The sequence below is a fragment of the Sarcophilus harrisii genome, chromosome 3 (genome assembly GCF_902635505.1).
Source record: "Sarcophilus harrisii chromosome 3, mSarHar1.11, whole genome shotgun sequence".
Lineage (NCBI taxonomy): Eukaryota > Metazoa > Chordata > Mammalia > Dasyuromorphia > Dasyuridae > Sarcophilus > Sarcophilus harrisii.
In genome coordinates, this window is record NC_045428.1 from 40,676,534 (window position 1) to 40,703,881 (window position 27,348).

The 27,348-nt window shown below is 44.1% G+C and overlaps 2 protein-coding genes across 4 annotated transcripts in view; one reads left to right on the plus strand and one right to left on the minus strand.

Annotated features, from left to right (window-relative positions):
- Positions 1–27,188, plus strand: B3GNT5 (UDP-GlcNAc:betaGal beta-1,3-N-acetylglucosaminyltransferase 5). Of its 3 annotated transcripts, XM_031957744.1 has the most exons (3): positions 1–200; positions 9,280–9,503; positions 23,019–27,188. In XM_031957744.1, the coding sequence occupies exon 3, from the start codon at positions 23,282–23,284 to the stop codon at positions 24,419–24,421; it is 1,140 nt and encodes a 379-aa protein (XP_031813604.1). In that variant the 5' UTR covers positions 1–200; positions 9,280–9,503; positions 23,019–23,281; the 3' UTR covers positions 24,422–27,188. The 3 variants fall into 3 exon arrangements, with proteins under 3 accessions (XP_031813604.1, XP_031813605.1, XP_031813606.1); XM_031957745.1 differs by lacking the exon at positions 9,280–9,503; XM_031957746.1 differs by lacking the exons at positions 1–200; positions 9,280–9,503 and adding an exon at positions 22,664–22,920.
- MCF2L2 (MCF.2 cell line derived transforming sequence-like 2) overlaps positions 1–27,348 on the minus strand; it is a 340,912-nt gene that overhangs the window by 118,952 nt on the left and 194,612 nt on the right. The window lies entirely within an intron of this gene.

The window sequence follows — 27,348 nt, forward strand, 5'->3', positions numbered from 1 at the left end:
TCTCTTGCACGGCTCCTAATCGGCCGGTCCTGCAGGGGGAGGGAAAACAGCGGGGCTGCGTCTGTCTGGGGAGAGCCGCCAGCCTCGGCCGGAGCCTTAAAACGTGGAAGTTTTTGTTCGGGGGACTTGCTAGCGCCGGACGGCCGCGGAGCGGGGAGCCCGCCTCTGCCCGGCGGCGTGGACAGCCGCGGCCGCACTGGGTGAGTTTGCTCGAGGGCCGGGGACGCTTTTCTCTTGGCGAAGGGGCCCCGCGCCTCTCCGGAGCCGGGGCTGGCTTGGCTGCCCGGAGCCGGGCTCCGTGGGGAAAGGAGTCCCACGCGGGCAGTGGCCGTGGCCGAGTCCTTTGTCCGCTCTCGAGCCGCCCGGCTCCCGGCTCGCTGACCCCTTGGGGAGGCCGCTGCCTGGCGGTGCCCACGGCAGGCGGGGGCAGCGGGCGCGCCCCCCCCCCGTGCCCCTCGGCTCGGGGCGAATCTCCTTCCTCGCCCTCCGGCCTCGGACTCCTCGTGCTGCCCCCGAAGCGCCCACACCCCCCGGCCCAGAAGGGGAGGTCGCTCCGGGACTCCGGAGCCCGAAACCGCCCGGTCCCAGCACGGTTTGCCACCCTAGCCCCATCTTTTCTCCGTCAGCCTCCCTCTCGGCGCCGGCGGGGGCCAGCCCGTCTCCCGCCCTCTCTCCAGCTCTCTCCCCTCTCCTAACCTCTCGCCGGCTCTCCAGCCCGTTCCCCTCCTCTCCAGCCCCTCTCCTTCCCGCAGCCCGATCCCTCCTCCACCTCGGCCTCCGCGGCTCACTCCGGTCCCTGACTCCTTCCTCCTTCCCCTCCCAGCCCACTCCTCCTCGCAGCCCGCTCTCTCCTGCTCAGGCTCCCCTCCCCCCTCCCGCCCACTCCTCCCTTCCCCCTCCCGCTCACGCCCCCTGCCCGGGCCCTCGCCCGCCAGCCCCTCGGCCCGCTCCTCATAGGGGCCCCCGCCGGTACCGGGTCTCGGGCCAGAAGTAGTGTGAACTCGTCCGGCCCCTGCCGCCCGGCGCGGCTCGGGTCCTAGCAGACTGGGCGGGGCCGGGAGGGCGGCTGGGAAGGGGAGAGCTCGGGGGCATGAGCCTGGGAGGACCCGGCCTGGGAACTGCGGGCTTCGGTGTGGAAGCTGGCCGTGCGGCGCGGAGAGAGAGGATCGGCCCCTGCCCCGCGTCCCTGCAGAGCCATTCCCTCAAACCTGATCAGCCTCCTTTTGTTCGGGGACCCGCCTGTGGCTGCTCCTCCCCGGTGACCCCGACCCTGCATTGTCCCCCCGGGGGGCCCTGGGCCAGTCTGCGCGGCCCGCCGTTGTCCTGGCCCCTACTTTGGGCTCCTCAGGCTGCAGGTTCGAGTCCAAAGCTTGGCCTTGGGAATCCCCAACAGCATGTGGAGGTGGGGGGATAGGGGTTTACAAAGAAAGAAGGATGCGAGCCTCCTGCTCCGGCCTCAATTTTCTGGGGCTCCGGGAAGCCTTCCGTCTGATTTCTATGTCTCTAGTTTTAAAATCAGGGTACAAATTTTCAATAATCAGGTAGGGCAGATTTTATGCGCTCCGCCCCCCCTCAGGTTCTAATGTGAAAAGTCGGGTATTTGAGCCAGGATGGCACAAAATAAACCTCAGAGTGAGAAATCCCTGCCATGGAGGGGAGGGGGTGTTTCCTCCTCCAGTCCTGCATCTGCTGCATCCTCCATCCAGGTGATGCATTAGCTTTAAGTTTGGGAGTTTAAGAACTGTGTGTCCGCCCTTGTCTAAGAAGCATTCATTTGTGGCTCCCCAGACTCTGGAACCATTCAGCCTCAGTACACTGGTGTTCTAATTACTGCCTGACTTCGAGCTGACGTTTCATTTTGGAAATATTGTTCGTTTCCTTTATCCTCCCATTGATTTACTGTGAGGTGTGTGATGGGAGTGGTCCCCTAGAAAAGGGTGATGAAAGGCACTTCTCTGAAATAGTATCCCCGGATGTTGAATTGCCTAATTGATCACAACCCTAGTGAGAAGATGAGTACAATCAACCCTAAAAGGGCAGTTTTCAGGGAGAAACTGACTGGTTTTCATCTTGTTAGTCTTTTTGCTTAAGAAGAAAAAGAGGGAACCCTTTAAGCTAACCATTAAAAAACCTCCAGAAAAGTGAAATATTGCCCTGCAATAATCTTTTTAATAATAATGCATATAATCCATTCTAATGCTGCATTAGTACAGTTGAAAAGGGCCCAGTTTTGCTGCATCTGGGCCAGAAGTGACAATGCACTCAGATGTATTCCTTGCAGAAATTTTTTTCATTATCTCTCTAAATATATCTGCCATAATTGAAGCATCAGTTTTGGAAAAGGCCCTAACTCTCTGGAATTAAAAGAAGTAGGTCGACCCCTCCGAGACAATTGTACTTGTCAATGCAAACATCTTTTTAAAAAAATGCATTTGTACTCTCTCTTGGTCACCATGAGGGTGACCAAGGATGATGTCTTAAGACTTCCTTCCCTTTCTTTCCCCTCATCTCCCTTGTTTCCATCCAAAACAGGTCTGCAGGTCAGTGAAAACTGTGTCAATAACCTTTCCTCACTTCCAGAGCTAATGATTAGATTCATACCCTTCTGGGGTGCATCTTTTCAGAGCTCCTTTCCCTTTTCCCTTCTGCCAGATGTGGCATTCTGAATTACTGACATTTACAAATAGTACTTGATTGTGTTCCCCCCACCCACACAAGGAATTGTCATTATTTAGTGTGTGAATTCCAAGTATAGCCCAACCCTTCATAGGCTAATTAATGCCACAGACTTTGAAAGATCATGGTCAGCATGACCTTTTCATTTTTCAGATGGGGAAACTGAGGCTCCCACAGGTGAAAGTCTTTGCTCACTATAGCAGAGCCAAGATTCTAACCCACTTCCTCCGATTCCAAATAGAGCAATCCACTTTACTATATTATCTAGACAAAGGTTCTTGAATTTTGTGTATCACACACCTTCCACAGTCTGCTGGAAGTCTGTGAAGTCCTCGTTTTTAAATACACAAGATAAAATGCATAGACTACAAAGGAAAACAATTATATGAAAGTACAGTGGTCAAATTTTTAAAATTCATGTTCCCTCAGAAATCTATACCCCCCAGCTTAAGTGGCTGTAATGCCCAGTTTAAGAACCCTTGGCCTAAAGAAAAGAGAACTGGCTGTCAGGTGCTTAAGGTTCCCTATTTATGCATAGGAAGTACTGAAGATGTATGGAAGGGCTTGAAAAAAGTTTTGCACAAATGCAAACTATGATAGGTTACTTTTAGTTTTAACTGGAAGTTAACAATTATAAGCCTAGTAAGAAATATTCCCATGTTTTTCATTCATTAAAGTTTCAGGAGCTCAGTCAATAATTTTTTTTTTTCTCTAAAGTGAATAGTGTAAAACTAAAAACATTTGTAAGTCAAAGCAAATTGTGAACTCAGGCTGTTCTCCTTAAGGACATCAGCGACCAACTAGGAATTAGTATTCCAAATGGAATTTTCATACTTTATCTAGTTCCTATAAAATATCATTTTATTTTTGCTGTCTTGATTTTTATTATGTTCCTTCCTTATCCAGAAAAGACAATACAGAGGTTATATTTTCAACCTAAAGTATCCTAAATAAATACAAATTAGGATTCTGTATTATAAAAGGCTTATTAAAATGGTAATAGCTAGAATTAATTCACAGCGATAATTCAAGTGATACTATTTTAACAGAAGAAGAATGACCAACTTTCTAAAGGAAAAATATACAAGCCTCTACACTATAGTAGCTTATGGGTTAGGAAAAATGAGTCACTTTTTAAGACACGTTGTCATCATCTTGAACATAATACTAACACTTTCAGAGTAGAATGTGGGCTCATTCTGGGAAGTGACAAAAGTCAACTAGAAAACTAGCTGCCCTTTGTTTTTCAAAGAAAAAAATGCTCACTTCTATCTGATCATCTGGTGGATCCTGAGTGAATAGTTTCATACCTTGCATTTGTCATACTCAGGACTCAACTGGATTCAGCAGGATAATTTCAGAAAGTCCTGGAGAGACTTACATGAACTGATGCTGAGTGAAATGAGTGAAATGAGTGAAATGATTCAGATCATGATGCATCCATGCTGGCCTATGTGTCTCTTGTCTGTGGATGCCCTGCCATGAGCTCATCACAAGGGAACTACCCAGTGTCCTGGCGGCCTCCCTTGCATTCTCTTGACATCACAAGTACTCTTACAAGGGATTAGCCCATCTCTTCTTTCTATCTTACTTCTTGGTGGCTGTTCTGTGCAGCCTCTCATTGCTTGCATGTTACAATGTGTTCCTTCTATTTTGCCCCTCTCTTTTTTGTCCTTTGTGGGATAGTCCTTTGTAACACTTTGTAAAAAGTTGTTTTGTTACCACGCATTTTGTATTATTGTATTATTACCACGCATAACACTGATTAGAGATAGGATTCGTGGGACAGAAACATTTCAGAACTGAAAAGGGATCTTCAAGTCTTAGGGTCTGATCCTGCTATTTTACAGATGAGAAAGTTGAACCAGAAGGTGGGCTTCCTGTGGCCCACCCATAGTACTAGGTGCTATGTCCACTCCATTTTCTGGGCTCTGGCTACTACTGCCATCATGCAGGGCACACAGCCCTCCTCTCCTACCTCGTGGGATTACTGTGGGGACAAGATAAGTTCTCGTTTTTAATGATAATTTTGATAAATACGTGGCAACCCACAGAATTTTAGAGTTGGAAAGGATCTTAGTCCTTCGTATCAGATAGCCTGATATATTTGTCATAAACCTTCTTGAGTTTTCAAGGAAAAACAAGATAAGATCTTGTCAAACACACAGTCATCCTTGGAGGCAGGAGGAAAGAAAAAGCTGTGTCCCCTGATACACAGAGAAGGAAGTCAAAATTATAGTAAACCTGACATTGAGAGCACCAGTCTAGGAAGCGGGGAATCAGACTTTTATTCTGTGCTCCCTCAATTTATCCACCTATAAAGGGACCAGATTCGACTGTACAATCTTGCAGACTCCTTATAATCCTGGGGTGCTGCACTTCTGCCATCCTTGACTTGATCTAGGATCTTAAATTCTTTGAACATAATCCAGAATCTAAAGTTTGACATTCCTGCATTTCAGGGATTCTTAACAATTTTTTGTCATGTTTCCCTTTTCAAAGTCTGGGGAAATCACAGGTCCTTTCTGAGAGTCATGATATATATTAAGCAAGTTTATAGCCCTCATGTTAACAACCTTTACTTTTCACCAAGGGATATTTGACTTGTTAGAGAAGACACAAACATCACATGAAAAAAATAAATTGTGATACTTCAGTGAGATTTGAATTCTCAGCAATTTAGCAAATCAGTTTCTAGTTAGTCTAATCTGCAAAAATCACTTGGAGGAAGGAGAAAGATCTAGTGATATCTGTAGTCAACTTGAAGAATTCACACAGTGCAAGCACTCATAAGGTGGTCAGAAAAATACACCCTTCAAAATACTCTTAAAGACTTTAGAAATGATTGTAAGACATGGGAGACATGGGCACAGGACCACCCAGCATGGCGGGGGGCTCATCAGAGAGGGTGCTGTGCTCTATGAACAAAGCAGAATTGAATTATCTCAGAAGAAACTCGAGGTACACAGAGTTAGAGCAGCCACCCCAAATGTCTATAGGAACTATTTGTGTCCAACCTGTGGCAGAGCATTCTGAGCTTATATTGGTCTGATCAGCCACAGTCGGACACACTGTAACTTGACTGTAACATAGGGATGTCATTTTGGTGCTCTTTGAGAATACAGGACAACCACTATCCAGTCATTCTAAAATAGAAAAGTATACTAAGGAGACTGATTAAAAAAAAACAAACAAAAAACTTAGTATCTAAGATGGCTCAGAGAATTTTAGCACTGAAATCATCCAAGTCTTTCATGTGTCACAATAACCGAGGCTAGCTGGGCTAAGGATGTGCTATTCCTGGTTTCAACCTCTTAGCACATGATCATAAAACATCCCTACATCCTGTAGATTAGATTCTGACCCCAGAACTACATTTTCTCAGTGGAAAAAATTGTCCTCTGAGAAAACCACTAAGTTGTATGAGGTTGACTTGCAAGGCTTGAGGAACTTGCCTATTTCTTCCTTAGCTACTTACTGAATTCTCTGTGTGAAAGCTTTGCTGACTTTTACAACTGACTCATGGATTTCAGCCATTGAGGTAAAATCTTCGAAAAGGTGGCAGAAATGTAGCTCTCTGGACCTTTTTTTCTTCTTTATCATTTAAGGCCTTGATTAACATTCCCTTTGAATGCTTGTCAGAGTAATCTACTGTTCTATTAAATCGCAAAGTCATTTGTGAAAGACTATCCATCTGACATCAGCAAACTAGAGTGATTTTTTTAGGCTCCAATTATTACTAATATGATTAAAACAAAAATGGCTAGAGAAGAGGGAAACATCCTAATTTGCAGAAAATGAAGAAAAGAATATTTCTTTATTTTTTTTGGCTATAAAATCATTGAACTGACTTGACTGATTTATAGAAGAAGTTCAGATAGATTCAACTTGAATTTGAGGTAGAATGGGGTGGGGTGAACTTCCTGGTATCAGTTTATCAAATGAAAAGGGCCACCTTGTGTTGTTACTTATCTTTCTGCTGTACATATGAAATCTACAAAAAATTAGAGAGAAAGAAGAAAAACCCATTTTTGGATAGTATTACAGAGGCTACCATCCATTGAGTCAATCCTGACTAGGGAAGCACCCTTACTAAACCCCCTAAGGTGGGGATGTGTTAAGCCTACCAGACTTAGATTAGAGTTGGTAGATCTAAAAAAAAATTACCCTTTGGAGTTAGAATGGAAATAAACAGAGCATGGCTTTGCCAAAGCCACAAACACCATTCTGGTATGCTAACATCTCTAAATATAATTAGGAGGCATGCCCAAAATAAACTACCAGATTAAGATCACTTTGGGGTAGCCTACAAGGCACCATCCTAATTCTCTGATTATCCTTCAGGGCTAAGTATCTAATGGAATGATTCCTCCTTCCATATATGTGGTAGGCTCATGGCCAGGCTTATTTAGTTAATAAGGATCCAAAGGAATTTAGTATTTTCTTATAAACAACCACAGAAAAACAATTAGATTTTGTCTAGAAAAAGGCCCTACCCTTTTTCAGTGTTATGATGTAGGCTGTGACAAAGTTTGTACCTGAGTGCTGACAGTGGATTAAATTGAGAAGAGCTTAAATTTAAAATAAAACCTTGATCAAGTGACAAAATCTTAATGGATGGGGGTGTATGTGTGTGTGTATGATCAAATGTGTACAAATCTGTGTAACTGACATTCCATGTGAAATAAGGCTGAGTGATTAAAGTGAATGGGATGGTTGCAAAGAAAGGTTCTCCTGGTGTCTGGGAAGGTTTGGGGCAGGAGAAGGGAAGGGAATTGGGTTTCTCAGAAAAGCTCTAGAAGGTTATCCCAAGGAGGAAAGGCATTTTAGGGGGGTTCTCCTGAGTCCAGAAGGACAGCCTAGCCAAATGCCCAGGGACTCAGAACTAGGTTGTCTGTGAGGTGATTCTCTTTTCAGTTTTAGCAAGTCTCAAAAACTCAAATTAAATTGTGGGAGGGTTACATATCTGACACTGGAAGGACTGCTCACCTTGAAGTATTACAGTAAGACTAAGGAATGAAGATTTTTAAGACAGAGAGTATTATTTCTCCTCCTTTTGATGTCCCTCGTCTAGGGTGCAGCGTAACAAATATAATCATTGGTCTGTGTCTAGAGAGAACTCACTGCTTCCCAACTGTATTTGGAAACAAAGATGCTATACTGGGTGAAGCCTGCAGAAGAGAAAGGAAGTGGATTCATAAATAATGTCTCTTCTAAAGCAAACTCAAAATGGCTCGGGATAGATAATTTCCTATAAAGCCCAATACCACTTGTGAAATACCCTGTAGAACAATATCAAGATTCCATGGAATGTATTTTAGGGAAAAATCACCTTGCTTAAATGACCTTTGAAACAACTATGACTTTTTAAAAATGCAAACAAGATGTGCTGCATAAAATATTAGATCCTTGATTCATTTTTCATTATGTACCTGAATTAGGAAGTCTATTTTGTACCAACATTTTGTGTCTCCCTCATGTTCTATAATTTAAAAATATTTTCCGAAAACATCAGCAGCTATTCCATTAGTTCTCTCTGTACTCCATTTTCCCAAATAGCTGCTACCCGTGCTCTTATTCCCCAAAGACATCCTATATAATCCCCATTTCTCCACCTTTTTTTTTCTGTTCCTCTCTCCCTTTCTTTCTCCATGTTTTCTGGTATTTTCTACAAGGTAAGAGAGGTCCTTTTGGGAAGTATACAGTTAAAAGAAAACCTATGAAAACAGTTTTTCCCTTAAACGTAATGTGGAAATAGATTTTGGAGCAAAGAAAAGGCAGAAGAAAAAGGCAAGTGAGAGAAGCAGAAAAGTTTCTAGTTTATCTTAGCTAATTTTAACTTCACCATTTTCTTCTTAAACACTGTTCTTTATTGTAGGTATTGTAGTAAGGTTGAAAATCCCTGGAATATGGAAACAGAACAAAGCTGAGCTGGGCACTGTTGTATTTTTCCTAAAATATTCCTGGGCAGAATTTAGAAAGGGCCTGTGGCAGGAGGCTAGAAATGCTAGGACTGCTTGGGACTGGAGATCTGGGACTGTCTCGTTTACGACAGTCGGTCTTGCTTCTTGAGCTCTCTGCAGATCTGGGATTCTATCCATGAGATTATTCCTTCCGGCGGTACAGATTGCAACCTGACCACAGCTTCTCCTTCTCTGGGGAAATCCTCCCCGGGGATCCCTTCCCTTGTGTCAGAGACTTTACTCTCCTTCTCGGGCCACGCCTAGGAAGGATACCCGGAGAGTTTCTCCCTCTCAGCTTGGCCACGAGCCATTCCCTCATCCTTTTTTATTCTTGTGTGATTCTTGGCCAAGAGGCTGCCATTTCCTTCTCCAGCTCATTTACAGATGAGGAAACGGAGGCAAATGGGGTGAAGTGCCTTGCCCAGGGTCAGCCAGCTGGGAAGTGTCTGGGAGCAGACTGGAAGTGGACCCAGCCTCGGCACCGCGTACCACCCAGCGTGATAGTTAGACGTGCACGTGTGTGCACCAGTGGCTGAGCAGCCCCACAAGCTGTGTCTGCCTGCTCCTTGTTGACAGTAGCTGCAGCCTCTTGGAAGGGCCGTGTGGACACTCCCTAACGAGCTGCTTTCTTCAATGACAGTGGCATTCGTCCATTTGGACTTCTCCGTCTCTGATGGGCCGCCCAGAACAGTAAGAATGGCCAAAAGGAAGCCGGGGAGCCGCGCGAGCGAGCCCAGAGCGTGCTGGAGGTGACACCATGTCCAGGCTGTGCAGGGATCCGTTGCCAAGCTCGCCCAGGAGGAACTGCCCAGGCCCTGAGAAGCAGCCTAGCCGAGATCGTCCAGCCCGCCGGCCGCTCTGACCGTATGTTTCTGGTACTCTCCTCCCTGGCTCTTTGCTGGCACTTGGGTGCTGCTGGGTACGCCGAACGTCCCCTGCTGTCGTTGGGGCCATCCTTTGTGTCAGTGCTAATAGAGGAGGTGGGAATAAAGCCCTAGTATTCTATGGCCGGCCTGAAGTCAGTGCTTTATAGGGAGAAAAGGATGTGAGTCAGCCCAGGTTGAGAATGTCCTTTATATGTCTGAAAGCCCCTTTCTCCATTAAGGATGCACCTCGGAGCTTACTGACGCACACTTAGGAGCCTCCATCTGCCTTATGATCACATCAGGATCACGTTAACTAGTGACCCCATAACATCACTGCGAGAACGTAGATTTTAATGGGGGGTAGGATTGGAGCATTGTAGCCTAGCTCCTAACAGCCATAGAATTCCCCTAGTCAGTCCCAAACCCAGATCACTGTCCTTCCATAAGGCAGCCGACTGTGTCCGGACTCTCGCTGGGGGCCCTAATCCTGGCAATAGAAAGGCTTCAGCCACTTGTTCCCTCCACCCCCCGCCCCGAGTTCTAGGCTCATGCTCCGGGGCCATGAATCTCGGAGGTTCGGCACCGCCACCGACAGAAGCCACAGGTGGATGTAAGTCAGGGCCCTTTTTGTTGTGTTTGCCTCCTTTCTGGGGAGTCCCACCATTAGTGAGGAATCCTGGCCCCCCCAACCTTCCAGCGGCCCAGCGTAGCCTGCGTTTGGGATGAGCTGTGTGTCAAATGAGAAGGCTCCCCAGGCCACGGCTGAACTTCTATGTCGAGGGGTCGAGAATGATGGAAGGGGAAGTGAGGAGCGGAGGGCAGGAAACACACGGTCGCGGCTTCGCATGGAAATTGTCCTTCCCCTCACGCTCACTGATAGAGCCTTCCTGACGCTGTCCTTCTAGTTCTAGTGCCTGTTGGTCAGTTGGGGCCCCCTGCTTAACGGTGTGCCGCAAGGGAATTAAGTCTGAATAGAGGAAAGAGCATGTACGTCCAAGGCAGAGAGGCTGCTGATGGGAGCGTCACTGAGGAAGTCTCCTAGCAGCGAGGGCTGGGAACCAGACAAGGCCTCCTGCATGACTGGAAATGAGTTTGGAGGGGAGCCAGGGACTGGGAGAGGTGAAGGTGAGGAGAAAGAGCTCTTCAGGCTGAGACACTGGGAGCTTGTATAGAGTAAATAGCAGCAATAAAAATGTCCTTGTGTACATCACATCCTGGAAGGGAGGGTGGCTTTTGTGCATTGTTGTTTGCCTTTAGGCCCAAAGTTGTGTGAGCCGGCCAACATTTAATACCTTTTTGTAAAATGGGAGTAGTTGGGTTATAGAAGGAAGGGTAACCTAATATGCAGGCTAAAGAAAATGGGTGTAAACTAAATTGGGTTATCCTTTAATTCAGTAAACATTCTTCTAGAAAATAGAATTCCCTCCTGTTTGTCAGAAGATTATTCAATACCACTGTAGGATGGAGGAACTTTGTAGAATCCCTTTCCCAGAAATTAAAAAAAAAATAGAACAGGTTAGAATGTTAAAGTGTTCTAGATTTTTTCCAGGGATAACAGTACAGATCATTGCCTTATGCTATCCTCACACTTTCATCATAAAAAAATAAACCATTAGACCAAGTAGAAGCAAAAGAGACAGTTGGTAGTTCTTAGGTAAAAAGGCCTGAATTAGGGTGTCGCAATGTGAGCAAGGAATAAAGGATGTTACAGACATTATGGAGATCGAGTCTACCTCATTGGAAGTGAGGATGAAGATGAAGGAGAGGAAAGATGCTGATGACTGGGAAGATTCGAGTGTCAACTTTTCCATTCAGGAATTATCAAGTGTCAGCTGCGTGCAGAGCACAGTACTGGGCACTGGACAAAACTGACAATCTCTGCACCAAGAACTTGCTTATTACTAGGAGGGGGAAGCCAGATGGACATGATTAGGAGGAGAAAAAAGTGTTCTCAGGAAATTGGGGATGAGAGAAGAATACCTTCAGGGATAAAATCAGAGGAGGAGTCATTAGGATGTCTAATGTTATGCTGAGAAATCTGCTGTGTTCTGGGCAGCAGGGAGTTGCTGAAGGTTTTGAGCAGAAATGACTTGGTCAGACTTATGTTGTAAGCAAATTATTTGTACATTGTAGGAAGGATGAATGGAGAAACCGGTTAGACGGTTGTAACAGAAATAAGGGAAACTGGGAAGAGAAACAGGTTTCCAGAGAAAGTAGATGATAATCTTTGTTTTGAACACTGAGTCTTACAGTGCCATTGGCAGAGATATAACTAGAATTTTTCCTATCTAAATTAGGAAGAGGAAGAAAAGTCATCTTCAGAGGGATAGGAACAGCAAGGAGAGCCAGATAATTGTTCAAGGGATGTGGGAGGGGAAAAGAGTTCATCCCTGTGGAACTTCTATTAGCTTCCTGTTTTAATTCATTGTCGTTGTTAGCAAGGTGCTAAATAATAATAAAAGTAACTGGGTCTAGGGGTACCGTGACCCCTCCCTTCCACTATCTCCATCCCTTTCCTACAAACAGGTATGATCCTGGGGTACCCATTTTCCCTGATGCTAACAATAGATAAGGCTTTGGCCCTCGGCAGAGACCCACTTGCCATGTCCTAGTTATAGCCATTAGGACATCCACATGGAAATCTTTGTTTAGCAAGGCAGTTAGAGCTGAGATCAGGGAAGGATAAATAGATCTGAGAGTCATTTATATAGAAGGGATAACTATAGCCATGGGTGTGGATCAGATTACATTAAGTAGAAGAAAAGCAGAAAATATCATAAATCACAGGTCTGTTCCCTCACTAATTGCCAATAACACAAAACAAAAGCTTTCAAAAGCTTTTAAAAACTGTCCCAAACACCAAGATCTTGAGACATGCTTTCCATCTGTATTCTCTTGCCAAATATTCTGATCAATATTCTCTTTGAAGCCCTTCAGCTGAAAATACACAAAGACTTCTACAGGCAGCTTTTCTTGATGAGGTTTTTCTCTTGCCTAACAATACAATAACCTGTCTTTTCAGTAGCTAACTCATTACCTACTATCTGGGTCCACAACCCTGGGGTCCAGTGAAGTGACTTGTCCAAAGTCACTGTAGGTACAGAGTTGGGATTCCAACCGTCAATCCTTGAATCTGCCAATCTTTGGAAGATGAGTGTTCCTGACTTGAACAGCACTCTATTACTTCACCACCTAGCTGGCAGATCTGACATTAGTGGGCCAACCACTTTATTAGTGTTTGAAGTTAACTAGAATCTGCATGATATTAAGCAAATATGCTACACATTTTAAAAAATGTGCATATCTTCTCCTTTAGGAACTTGATACTAAACACAGAATTTTGCCTTTTTTTTTTTTTTTTTTTTTTTTTTTTTTTGGTATTCCCAGCTCTTACTCCTGTGCCTAACAAAAAGTAAACCAGAAAATCAAACACACACACACAAATCCCCCAAAATCCTTGTTGATTGATAAAGAAGAATTCCTGTGTAAAAGGATGGAAAAAACAACTTCTTTTTACAGGAAATGTTTTGAGAACCTTGCATTTGAATCACTATGGGAAAGACTGGGGAGAGAAAATAACCTAGAATTTACCTTGTGTCCCTATAACACCTTAAGACAAATCAAGTTCAGGGAGTCTGTTCTGTCCTGACAACTCTGAGAGGGAGGGAGAACAGAGACTGTTTCCATTTTTGTAATTGTGAAAATCTTGGTTCTGAACCTTAACTTGATCTCTCCTAAAAGTCACTCAGCTTGTTAGCAGATGGGACTTCAGCCTGGATAACATGTTGAATTTTTTTTTAAATAGTGATAAATTGCTTTTAGAAACAAACTGTAATTTGGATGATTGATCTTAGCATAACTCTTGACTGTTCAATAAGATATCAAGGAATTTAGCTGAAAGTGTCACCATCCTCACCAAGGCCATATGTAACTGGCAGATAGCCCAGTCTCCCTTTTGTTTCAGAGTAGGAAAAAAGAAAGAAAACTGAGACCGAAGGTTAGATTACCTTCCAGAGAAAATTGGTGATGTTTTCTTAGAATGTTCTGCTGAAGGTCACCTCGTCCTTTCAGGATCAAAGGTTCCTAACTTGGGCATTATTCTCAGCCACGTGCCAGTCAGTAGCCAGAGCTTGTCATTTCATCATGATCATAAGCTTCCAACCCCTCTTACTGCCTTAATTCAGACCCTTATTGCCTCATCTAGTTTTTGCCACAGTTTCCCAACTGCTCTCCTCACCTCAAGACTCTCATAACCTTAATCCATCCTAAAAACTGTTGCTAAAGTCATTTTTCTTAAATGGAGATCTGACCATGTGCTTTTGCTTCTTAATTAACTCGGGCGGCTTCCAGTTGCTTCCAGGATCAAAAAAATAAACTTGTCCCTCATGGGACATTACTTTCCCTCCCAGAGTTTATAGCCCAACCTAACTAACTTCCTGGTTTTGACATTTAATAATCTATATTCTGTCTTCATACCTTTCTGTTGGCTTTCTTTCATGCTTGCAATGCTTGTCCTCTTCACATCTATCTTATAGAGTCCCTACATTTAGGAAAAATACCTTTCTTCATGAATCATTTAATTTCAATATCCTCCCCCATTTCCACTATTGCTGGTGCAATACTTCCTAAACAACATTGAATTTAACCGCTTCATAAATATTTTATTTAGTATATATGTATATATATAATAGATATATATTTAGTATTGATACTGTTTTTATATATGTACTTGTCTCCTCTATTAGAATGTAAGATCCCAGAGAACAGGAATTGTTGCCTTGCATAGTGCATCAAATAGTCAGATCTAGTAGCCACTTCATTTGTTGAGTGGTTGACATAAAATAAAAGAATCTTAGATATAATGTGCCTAGCAATTAAGAAGCAAATACATTCATTTTAGTAAAATCCTTTTCTGGAATTATTTGTAAGGACAGATTTGATTAAAAAAAAAAAATACAACATGAGAGACGATGGAACACACAGAGTAGGTCCAGGCTTGTGTATGGTCCACTATTCCATTTAGCAAGCCAAATTTTTTTGCCACATTTTAGCCTGCTGCCCAATTCAGTTTTCTAGTCATTGATTATTTAAACACTTAAATGGCAAACCACTCCAGTATCCTTGCCAGGAAAAGCCCAAATGGGGTCGAGAACAGTTGGTAAGATAACTGAAACCACCGAGACAATGATGCATTTGAACACTGAGGTGGAAAAATAATGGTGGGGGCCCTGCCCCTGAACTTAGATGCTGACTAAAAGAAAAGAGGGTAGGGTAGCAGGAAGGAAGATTGCTGAGAGTTACCATGATGCCCGTAGTTTCACAAGAATCTAGACAGCTTGAAAGGTACTGAGTAGAAGGTGGAAGTTTCTAACTGGCATTAGTGGAGTATTTTATTAGTGTTTTAGATTAACTAGAATCTGCAAGATATTAAGCAAATATGCTACATATTTTTTTTAAATATGTGCATGTTTTCTCCTTTAGCAACTTGATACTCAACACAGAATTTTGCCTCCCCCCCTTTTTTTGTATCCCCAGCTCTTAGCCCTGTGTCTAACAAACCAAACACACACACACACACACACACACATCCTTGTTGTTTGATAAAGCAGTATTCCCATGTAAAAGGGTAGAAAAAACAACTTCTTTTTACAGGAAATGTTATGAGAACCTTGGATCTGAATCATCACGGGAAAAACTGGGGAGAGAATATAGCCTAAAATTTAAAGCCAGCAAGGACTTTGAAATACAGCCAGGTTCCCCCCAAAAAAAACCAAAACAAAACAAAAAACATTTTTTTTTTTTTAAGATGGCATCTACTCTATTTTCCTCACTCCTCTTCCACCCCCATTTCCTGAATCTTTTAGATGATTCCCTCGGACAGCTCCAGTTCTCAATCAGTTATTGTTAATATTTTCTACACGTGGCTAAACATTGACAGAAATATTTTGATGGAGTCAAGAAATGTTTTTCAAAGGTTAGTTTACAGTACTTCATAGGGAAAAATAAAAATAAAATTAAAAGCGTAGTTGACAATAAACTTTTTTTTTTCTTTTAAGTAGGTCAAATATAAGTCAAGTTAGTCATATTCATTAAATCCTAGAATGTTAGAGCTGGAAGAGGACTTAGAAATCATGGAATTAATCCCCTCTCATTTTGCAATGAAGAATTCCATTTAGAATACATTAAATACCTACTGTGAACTAGGAAAGGAGGAAAGCTCTAGAGGGATTAAGTGATTTAGCAGCTTTGGAACTTTCCAGTGGCCATTGTTTTTCCCCTTTCTCTCCCCAATCTATGTCCCATTGTTTATTTTTTTCAAAAGGTTTTGAAATCCCATGCTTTTGTTCTCTTTCAGTTACAGTAGAAAATAAGCTGAGGATCCCCCTTCTCCACACATTCCCTTTCCCCTTTCCCAACCAGTTGATATAGCCAAACCACCAGGAAAGGGTCATACAATTAAATTTTGGCCCAAATGGAGGCTAAAACTCTTTATACTCTCTGAGTTTCCAGTTTGTTGAATCACTGGACTATGTTGTAGTTACACAAAAGGAAACCTGTAACAGCAATTTGTTGTGGCAGTTAGTTGCTGAGCACTATATTCCTGGTTATGAAGCTTTGTGTTCTTAAACACCCAGCATTTTCTGCCTCTGACAAAATATTTCTGCCCTCTCATTCTCCAGAACTTTTGCAGGTGAAAGTCTTTTTAAAAATGCACATCAACTCTGAATATGGAAACTGACAGACTCCTTCAGACCATTGCCAGTATTTTTTCCCTTTAGTTACTGGATGAATGAGTATTTATTAAGTATCTACTCTTTTTAAAAAATGCACATCAATTCTGAATATAAAAACTGACTTGGACTTCTTCAGACCATTGCCAGTATTTTTTTCACTTTAGTTCCTGAATGAATGAGTATTTATTAATCATCAACTCTTTTTTTAAAATGCACATCAATTCTGAATATGAAAATTGACTTGGATTCTTTCAGATTGTTGCCTTTTTTTTTTCACTTTAGTCACTGAATTAATGAGTTATTTATTAATCATCTACTCTGTTCAAAATACAAAGAAAAAATTGAATCTGTCCTCAGCTCATGGGAGTCTAAGACAACCCATGGAAGAGGTTTCACTTACAAGACAGAAAAAGACCCAATGGTCTGTTGAGGTGCAAAGCCAACCGTCCTCATGAAGGACATTTCCATTGACAAATCCATATCTGAAAATGGCAGTGCTAAGAATCGTCCGGTCTTGTGGAAATAAGACCCCCACACAAGACAACGACTTTTGTCTTTGGAGCAGAGAGAGAATTCAAAACTCTTTTGGTAATTTTCCTGCTGGAGCTAAATTTTTGAGTGGAATTTAGTATCTTCCTTATCCACCCACCCCCATTTTTGGACCCTTAAAGGAAAGGCTGAGATTTTCAAAAAATTTTTCCCATCAAAGATCTTGTTACAATTCAAATAAACAGTTCAAGGTGTAGTGCAGCCTCCAAAAGAGGGGGAGTTTTCTGTCCAAAGAAACTTTTAAGACTCCCACTTCTTTGGTGAGGAGAGTGTGATTTCTCTCTCTCTCTCTCTCTCTCTCTCTCTCTCTCTCTCACACACACACACACACACACACACACACACACACACACAATTGCTTTTAAAAAACTGGTTTCTCTAACCCTGACTGAGGACTTCTGGATAGCTAGAGAGCTATTGAACAACTTCAAAAACATTCTGAGTCAGTCTACCCAGGAGGTAATAGAATACTTTTAAAGGCTACCAGTTAAGTAATGTATATTGAATGGAATTGGACTAGTTATCTCTTTCTAAATGCTCAGCTAATTTTTCCAAAGCTCCCTTCTGTTTTGCAAGGCAGTTTCTCTCACTTCTGAATACCAGTGGTTAGAGTAAGAGATCCCCTCTCTTTTCAGTTACAGTTCTACTATAATGCTGGAGAAACTGAGACAAGATAGAGATTAGAGAGTTTTAATATTTTATTTATTGGAGAGCTTAATGGACTGATTGGACAGGACTCTCGTCTCAAAGTATCCAGCGGTGAATGTGAGACTTTCAGGTTTTTATAGGCCTCTAGTAAGAAGAGAAACAAAGGCAAGAGGCAAAGAGCGGGAATTTTCAGGAATGGACCATAAATTTGGTTCTAGCAGGATGGGGGTGAAAACTATAAATTCTTACTAACTGGGAGAACTCTTTAATACTTTTTATATTTATTTGGGCGCAAGTGTTACATCTGTGAATATAACTTCTGATCAGTTGGCTAATATCCTTTATGTAATATCTGCTTAATAACTGAAGCATTTTCTTTTCACCCAAATGAGTGAAATCATGCAAGTCCTTCCCCGGCATTCTGCTTAATGCTTGTGGAATAAAAATGTTGTCCTCTATGCACCACCAAGGTCCCTCCCTCTGTCCTCCCCTCCGAGATCGAAAGAACCTTCCGAAGGGGAGTATGCAGGGATGGAGGAAGAAGGGGGCTGCCAGAGGGGGGAGGTCACCAAGGCGCAGCCCGATTTCCCACTGCTTCCATTGATGGCCCGGACAGTGGATAATAGCAACAGAGAGGGGAATAAGGAAAGTATTTCTGCCTTATTCTTAATTTCCCTCCCAGCGGAGATCCCTTTTCTTTGTAAGGAGAGGCGTGGACAGGAGCTGCTGTGAAAGCATAAGGGCTGTCAGTGACTATGTTTGCCCATTTCCCTTCTGCTCTGCGCAGGGCGTGAGTCAGGGCAACGAGCTCGGCCTTCTGGGCAGAAGACCCAGACGGGAGGGAAGAAGACCACAGGGGAGGCTAACTGACTGGCACAAGGGGTATTGAAAAGAAAGCACCTTTTAGGTCCAGAACAGTATCCACAGTGTGAGTAGGAGGCTGCAAGCTGAGTAAAGTTTATGAATTTGGAACAGTGGGATGGATAATTTCAACCCTTTTGTTAACTTCCCAAAGATCCTGAGCAGGACAGAAATCCACAGATCCAGGCTTCCTGATGGAAACAAAGGGGTGTTCCAAAGGGACTTGCAGGTCACTAAGATACCAGCATCTCTCAATTGGTTAAAGTGAACAGAAATACCCAGGAGGGCTTCCCTCGACATAGGGTACTGCTTGACAGATACAGGAGAGACAGTGGCCAGAAGCTGCATTGTAGGGGGCTGAAACTCGAGTCCATGCACTGAAGTCAGGACAGCCGAGCACTTGAGGCTAACTACCGATTGGACAATACTCTATGGGCACATGCTTGGAAAATGGCCCTTCCCACTATCCTGTGCTGGCTCGATGATTGGTGCATACAGAGGATTGTAGGAGGGAGAAGGGAGTGGGGTAAGATGAGCCAGGGTTAGTTACTCTTGGGCGGTAGATGAGGGAGAAGGCAGTCGTGGAGATTCTGCTTCCATCCTGTTCAATCCTGAGTCTAAAGACTAAGGACTTTTCCTTATCCTGACTCCGGCCGCCAGGCCTGGGGGGTTTATTTTCTGCCCACACCTGAGGGAGATCTGCTTGCAGCTGAGAGAGGAGGGGCTGGAGCAGGAGAGGAAACCACCCTGGAGGGGCAGGGTGATAAGAAGGTGTTTTGGACCGGGAGGATTTAGGGTCAGAGAAGTCTGGTCCTCAGAGAAGGAGATGGTTGCCTGAAGTTTCCGAAGCAAGTCCCTACCAAGCAGTGGGTATGGGCAATCTGGCATGACCAGAAACGAATGGGTGACTGTGCTGCGCCCCAGATGGACTCTGCACTCAGTAGTCCAGGGATAAGAGATGATTTACCAGTAGCACCTTGTCTAGGAGTAGGTTTTGGAGATAATGGACCCAAAGGTTTTGTTAGAGCAGAGTGTGTGGCTCCAGTATACACCAGGAACTCAATAGGCTGACCCCCAATTTGTAAGCACACTCTAGGTTCTCTGGGGTCTAGAGAAAGAGAGAGAGAGCCCGGGCTGCCTCAGTCTGTGCCCTCGAGAGCGAGGACATTCCTGGGATGATTTCAGATCGGGCATTCACTCTTCCAGGGCCTTGTTCTCATACAATGGGCACACTGGTTTGAGCCTAACGACTGCCGCCCATGGGAAGTGCTCCCAGAGAGGTTGTTTGATTTTCTCATGGCTATCACGATTGCTTTGGCCCACTCTTTCTTTACCTGCTGCCAGAGTTGGTGGGCCCCGGGTATTAAAGACTTTCAGAGCTATCTCAGCTAGTTGAGATATATTCATGTCCTCAAATCCCTCCTGTTTCTGTAACTTTCTGCATATGTCCAGAGCAGACTGACTGACAAAGGCAAGATTCACAGATCACAAATAGTTCTTGGGCGCTTCCAGGTCTGTTGTGTCATAGCAGGGGTCCTCAAACTACGGCCACGGCCAGATGTGGCAGCTGAGGACGTTTATTCCCCTCACCCAGGGCTATGAAGTTTCTTTATTTAAAGGCCCACAAAACAAAGTGTTTATTTTTACTCTAGTCCTGCCCTCCAACAGTCTGAGGGACAGTGAACTAGCCCCCTGTTTAAAAAGTTTGAGGACCCCTGGCTATAGGTTCTATAAGTCTGATCTGGATGGCCAGGCTCACCAGTAACTACCTGGTGCGTCGCCAATGCTATGTCTCTATCATATAGGCCTTCCGGTGGCCATCCCACCCCAAAGGAAGGCCACTCCTTTTGGCAAAACAGTTTTAGTTTATCCTTTCTCCACAATATTCCATAATCATAATGTTTAAATGTCACAGAAAAATGACTAAGAAAACATTCAAATGGAGTTACTGTTTTTGAAGCAGAGTTTCCCATGATAAAGTGGCTGAGTTGACAGATAACCTTATACCACTAGGGGAGAACTCCTACCATCTTTGAACACTGCTTCTTGCAGACAGAATAGTCTATCTTTTCTGTCCCTTATGACCAGTGGCCAAATTTCTCAACCATAGTTCTTAAAACCTAAGCAACAAGACAGGCAGACAAGACACACAAAGCACCAAACAAAAGCCAAAACACAAACATGAACATAACTCGGACTCAGAACCAGAACCAGATGATGTCTTAAAAACACCCAGATTTATTATACTTTAGAATACTCAGAGTTGTGCCACTGGCACACAGAACCAGATATGTGACACTCAGAACAGAGGATATCTTTCAGTGTCCCGGAATGATATCCTTCTCAGAATTTAATGCCCGTCAGCATTTTATTATACTAAGAATCCAGATGCTAACATAGACAGAACAAATATCAGATTGCATCGTAAGACACCCAGACTTACTCTTCTATGGCCAAAATGGTGTCCACCTTCAGCATGGTTGTGGCTGGAGATGTGCTCTCTCCCCAGAGACTCTGGAGAAATCCAGAGAACTAACCTTTCCCAAGAAAAAAACCCAGATCCCCAACTGCCCCAGGCCCAAGGTGGAGACCCAAAGGTCTCTAATCTCTAATCCAGTTCTCAGCTTCTGTTATCTTGGTGGAACCTCCAAATTTAATGCTGGAGAAACTGAGGCAAGATAGAGATTAGAGAGTTTTAATATTTTATTGGAGAGCTTAATTGATTGGACAGGACTCTCAACTCAAAAGTATCCAGCGGTGAATGTGAGACTCCCAGGTTTTTTTTAAATAGGACTCTAGTAAGAAGAGAAACAAAAGCAGGAGGCAAAAAAGAGCAGGAATTTTCAGGGATGGACCAAAAATTTGATTCTAGCAGGATGGAGGTGAAAACTATAAATTCTTACTAACTGGGAGGCCAGAGTCAGGAAGTAAAGAAGTCAATTAGGTACCTGAGATAATCTCATCTTTTGGAATGTTTAGAGTGAGTAGTACCGCCCTGATGGACAGGAAAAAAGGTGGGCGTTGTAATGGAGATATAATGCAGGGAAACTGAGGTAGAACAGTTCAAGGAGACTGTGGCATAACACTACTCGAAATCCCACCTGGTGAATGTGCTAGTTAAAATGTAAGGATTCTCTGTCCTTTGGCCGGTTCCCCGACAAACAGAAGAAGTAGGGGGCCCTTGTAAAGTGGGAATTGGAGAGAGTAGATGAAGTCAGGAAGATCACTTGAGAACGGCTATTTCTTTCTTGGGCCAAGGTGGCGGCTGGCAGACATAAAGTGCAAGGAGTGGTGGTCCCTCCAAAGACAAGGTGGCGAGTCTCCCGTGGGGACCAGATCTGTGAGCAGAAACCCAGTGGGAGCTGGCAGCTCATATTTCTGCCTTCTGGGCCTGCTCTGTGACTGTGGCTGAGAGAGGACTAAAAGGCTCCCAGAGAAGCTCCTTGTCCCTGGCCAAGCTAGGACGCGCTTAGCCCGAGAAGACGGAGATACAATAAAGGGGAACATTTTAAGGGCTGGGGAAGCTGGGAGGGGGAGGACCAGCGTTCACAGCTCGGCCTGTGTGATCTAGGGGAAGGGTCTTGGGGAAGTCACGGGAGGTGTGGGGGGGCGGGGCTCAGGACCTTTAAGGGAATTCCTGGGGAGCCCTTGGTGATCTGTGTACCTAGGGGGAGGCGGGGTTCTCTGTTAGAATTGCAGAAGGAGGGTCTCCAGATTCCTGTCAAACTGTCTCCCCACTTCTTGGCCCCCAAGCCCAGCAGGCGGGGGACCACGGGGCCTCGGCTGCTCAGGGGTTCTGTGGAAGTACCCGAGGAGGAGGGGTGGCTGCTTTAAGAGGGGGCTCAGTTAAGTAACTGGCTCGGGACCATAGGGAAAGGGCTGGGTAAGGGGGAACCAGACAAAACCCAGCAGGTTCTTTCTGTACCCCCCATTGGGTCCATCTGTCCAGAGAGGAGCTGCCTTTCCTGGGGGGAGGGGAGTGTTCCTTATTGGGGGAGGGTTAGAGTCTTGTCTCAAACTTGGGGGAGCTTGGGCAGGGGATGAGGGGGGGTGGAGGACTCTGGGAAGCTGAGGGGGAAGACCAGCTGCCCCCTCAGCCCTGGGGGAGGGGGCAGAACTCATCCCACACCTAGATTTGAAGGGGTGGAAGGGTGGGCCCCCTCTCGGGAGCCTATTCTGCGCTCCCGTGTGTCACCTATTTTATCCCGGGATCCTCACAGCTATTCTTAGGTTCATTTTACAGTTGAGGAAAAGGGTGGGGGAGGGCACGAGGGGGAAGGGCTCGCTCCTGCTGGGGGGGGGGGGGGGGGGCGAGTGTGACTGGCGGCCCCTCCGAGCCAGTCAGAGCGCTCCCTGCCCGCGGCTCCGCCCTCCCAGGGGACTTCGGGTCTCCCGCCGGCCTGGGGTCCCTCGAGGCTGGCGCCGTGATTCGACCCCCGGGTCCCTAGCCCCGCGCGGGCCGGCAGCTTTGGAACCCAGGGCTTCGGGCTCCAGAGGCTTCCCTGGGACCCCCTAGAACCCCCTCTAGAATTAAGAGGGGGCAGAGGGGGAGCCGGGGCCGGCCCTTGGCCCAGCCTGAGGAGGACACCGACTCCGGGGGAGGGATTAACGGGTTTCCTTTTTGTAAGGAGCCGCAGGGAGGGGGGTGTGGGGGTGGGGGGTGTTGGGCCCTCCTCGGCCTCCGGCCACTGACCTACCTCTTCTCGGCCCTTCCCCCACAGGCCCCCCAGAGAAGCCCCCCAGCGGCGCCCCGGGGGAAGCATGCCAGTGTGGAGTAACCGCGCGGCTCTGGGGGTCCGCAGCCCGGCGAGCCGGCCCCGGCCCTCGGGGGAAATGCGCTTCGCCAAGCCAGGCCTTGGACGGGAGCAGCCCCGGACGCCTCACTAACGCCGAGGATGCCCTAACGGCGCCGGACCCCCGTTTCCTCTCCTCCAGCGCGCTGGCCAAAATGTTCTAGAGGGCGGCTCCTGCGGCGGACATCAGAATGTTTGGGAGTGGCCGCCGAGTGAAAAAGTGGCAGTTTGTGCAATTGTGCGCCACTTGCTTCTTGCTGAGCCTCATGGTGTTCTGGGGGCCCCTGGACACCCACGTCGTGAGCCACGTGAAGTCCTACTCGTACAGATACCTCATCAACAGCTACGCCTTCGTGAACGACAGCCTGTCTCTGAGGCACCACCCGGACGGCGGCGCCGGCTTCCGCTACCTGATCAACCATCGGGAGAAATGCCGCGACCAGGACGTGCTGCTCCTGCTCTTCGTGAAGACCTCGCCCGAGAACCGCCAGCGGCGGGACGCGATCCGCCAAACGTGGGGCAACGACCGCTTCGCCCGCGCCCGGCTGAACGCCAACGTCAAGACCCTGTTCGCGCTGGGGAGCCCCGGCGAGCCCCTGCAGTCGGAGAGGGAGAGGCTGCAGCGGGAGCTCCTTGCGGAGGACCGAGAGCATCACGACTTAATCCAGCAGGACTTCGCCGACACGTTCTACAACCTCACCCTGAAACTGCTCCTGCAGTTCCGATGGGTCAACGCGTACTGCGCGCACGCCAAGTTCGTGATGTCGGCCGACGACGACATATTCATCCACCTGCCCAATCTCATCGCCTACCTGCGGAGCGCGGAGCAAGGCGGGGTTCAGGACTTCTGGGTAGGGCGGGTCCACAGAGGGTCCCCGCCCGTGAGGGACAAGAGCAGCAAGTACTACGTCCCCTACGAGATGTACCAGTGGCCCGCTTACCCGGACTACACGGCGGGGGCCGCCTACGTGATCTCCGGGGACGTAGCGGCCAAGGTGTACGAGGCCTCGCAGACGCTCAATTCCAGCCTGTACATAGATGACGTGTTCATGGGTCTGTGTGCCAACAAAATGAAAATTGTACCGCAGCATCATGTGTTTTTTTCTGGAGAAGGAAAAGCTCCCTATCACCCGTGCATTTATGAAAAAATGATAACATCTCACGGACATTTGCAAGACCTGCAGGACCTCTGGGAGGCAGCGACGGATTCTCAAGTCAAAACGATTTCTAAAGGCTTTTTTGGAGAGATATACTGTAGAGTGGTTAAAATAATGCTTCTTTGCAAAATTAAATATGTGGACACCTATCCTTGTAGAGCAGCATTCTACTAATAGTACTTGAATTTTGTCTTAACCTTCACTGAGCCAAATCTGAAAGAAAACCTTTCAGTGTTTATCCAGCTCCAAAGTAAAGCCTGTCAGAATGTTTCTTCGATTAAAGAACGAAATCCACTCTACATCTTCGATTTTGCAGCCTAAAGCTATAAACTCCAACTTGAGAAATTTAAGACTTTTGAAATGAAAATAAAAATGTCCTCACTTAATAGACCCCATGTATATTTTAAAGTACAGAGAGTTGTTGGTTTATCTTTTTTTTTTTTTTTAGTGTTAGAATTGAATTAACTTTAACTTGGAAAACACCATTTTAAGAAATTGAATTGGCTAACTTGGAAAACACCATTTTAAGAAATTGAATTGGCTAACTTGGAAAACACCATTTTAAGAAATTGAATTGGCTAACTTGGAAAACACCATTTTAAGAAATTGAATTGGCTAACTTGGGGAAAACACCATTTTAAAGAAATCTGTTACATCGGTGTAATACTGAAATGCATTTTAAACTAGTACTTCAAGGGTAAGAAGGAAAATGAACCTGACCAATATTTGTGACAGAGGAGTTGTCAATAAGGATCTGGTAAATCTGGGCATTCTTTTAAAAAAGATTTAGAAGGAAGAAAAACATGTCACTGAAATTGATGTTGGCAAAATAATTTTTGTTTCACATCAATATAGTAACAGTCTCTAAATAGTGTTAGGCTAATTTATATTCTACTATCTTTTCCCTCCCTAAAGCTTTAAGAGAAAGAAGCATGTTTTATTTTTGTTTTTTTTTGTTTTTTGGTACTGTTCTAATCTGTACTCTTCAAAATTTAAGCATTTTTGAATTTGACTAGGAAGAAACAGCAAAAAAAAAGAAAAAAAACGACCTGCTTATTCACTAAATATTTCCTTTTCTAGGGTGAAATTGCAGTGTAGTCTTAATTTTAATAAGGTTTTATTTAATTGACACATTTTTGATTGATACCTTAAATTCTCTTTTCAAAACAAAATTGAGAATAGAAACTATTACTGATTTAGGAAACATGTATTCTTTCACAGAAGAAAAGCCTTGAGCGATTTTCAAATAGGTTATTGTTAAAGGATTTTATTGATATCTGAGAAAACTATTAGAAAAATTTCAAAAGGAAAGGGTAGCTACATATGGAGTCTATTCCATTTTCCCAATATAATTCACATTTAAATGATTTAGTATTTCTTAAAAAGAAAAAAAAAATAAGAAGGTAGTAAAAGAATCTGTTAGTGCAAAATTATCCTAATCCATAAATTCTGTATTGGCTCTATACTCTATTTTAAATAGGATACCGATTTTGATTTGGTTGAATGTCACAGACTTCAGCATTAAAAACCCTTCCTCCTAACATCAAAACCATGGCCATAGAGGACTTCAGTATTTCAAGCTTGAGAGGAAAATGGGCTCATATTTTGATGGAAAAAATTGCCCAAATTGGGTTCCACAGAAAACATAAGCCCACAACTAAGAGGAGGAAAGGGTATGATAAATACATCCTAATATATGCCTAATATTGTACTTTAAATAGGGATTTAAAAAATAAACACTAATAGATTAACTGCATAATCTATTTCAAAGGTAGTATATTCAAGTCAAAATGGTGATTCTTCAAAATGAAAACTATAGTGTGGACCCATTCTGAATCGGTCTTTACATATATAACTGCAAAAAAGGCTTATTCTCAATTATTAAACTATTTCTCCAAGAAGATATGCCTTGAAATAAGCAAACATAAACTTCCCTTCTATACACCTGGCTCATTATGTATTTATGCAGTTTACTGGCAGATAAATCTGTTTGTTTTTTTTTAATTTCCTAAAGGCTTGTTTACATTGCTCAGGCAGTAATTTAGTTTAATTAACCCAATTGAATGAAATGACATATAACAATTATAAATTCCAGGTAGATCTAAAGTAGAGTAGCACTTTTTGTATTGTTAGATTTAAACTTTCCTTGCCATTTTAAATACTGCAAATGATACATAACTTGATTCATAACTTTTAATAAAGACGAGTTTATACTTGGTGATCACTTTGCACTAGTTGGTGATTGAGACTGATATCCCTTTGACTTTTAGGTATGTGCTAGATTCATCTGTGACTTGTAGCTATTTAAATTTGCCATTGGATAAAAATATCAATGTCTCCCTGACCATTGAAATCCTCTTGTGTTTTTACAGCAGGTCTGTGCTTTGAATACAGCAAGTCTGTTTAGTTAAACAATTATTTATTTGCTTTAAAAGGACCCTCATGCTTTATTGTTCATGGTTGTTTATTATTACTATTCTTGCTTCAAAATAGAAATGAAACTTGTTTGAATTTAAAGAAAGAATGAAGGCATTCCTTTTTAAGAATGGAGTTGCTAGAAACTTTCTTAGTCATTAGTATTTACAAATAAAAGGATTCCAACCTTTTAAAAAAGGAAGGAAATAAAACCTGCTGGTGCTCCAATGCTGGGCTGTTGTGGTGTGAATTTTATCATTACTGAAATTTTAAAAATCAGCCTGAATGGTCACTTGAGTAGCAGTGAGATGATTGCACACAGTGTTATTGCTGAAATTTGTTTTTACCTCTGGTTGTTTTTTGTATCTTTTTCCTTATTGCTGATTTTATACAAAAATGTAAAATATTTATAGTCCTCAAACTTTGCTCTGATATTGCAAAAGAGAACTGAGGCGTGTGGTTTTTTGTTTTGTTTTGTTTTTATTTTGAAAAATCTTTTTGGCATTTCCAATAAATAATTTGAAAATTGATACCAGTTCGAAAGAGTTTTAAAATTCATTTCTAAACACAATATACTTCATGTGGTCAACTTTGTGTAGGACTTGCTTTCTGGGGCAAAGCAATCTGCTGTTTCTGTTCAAACAATTCTTGACATAGAAACTAGAGAATCTTAGATGTCTTTAAAA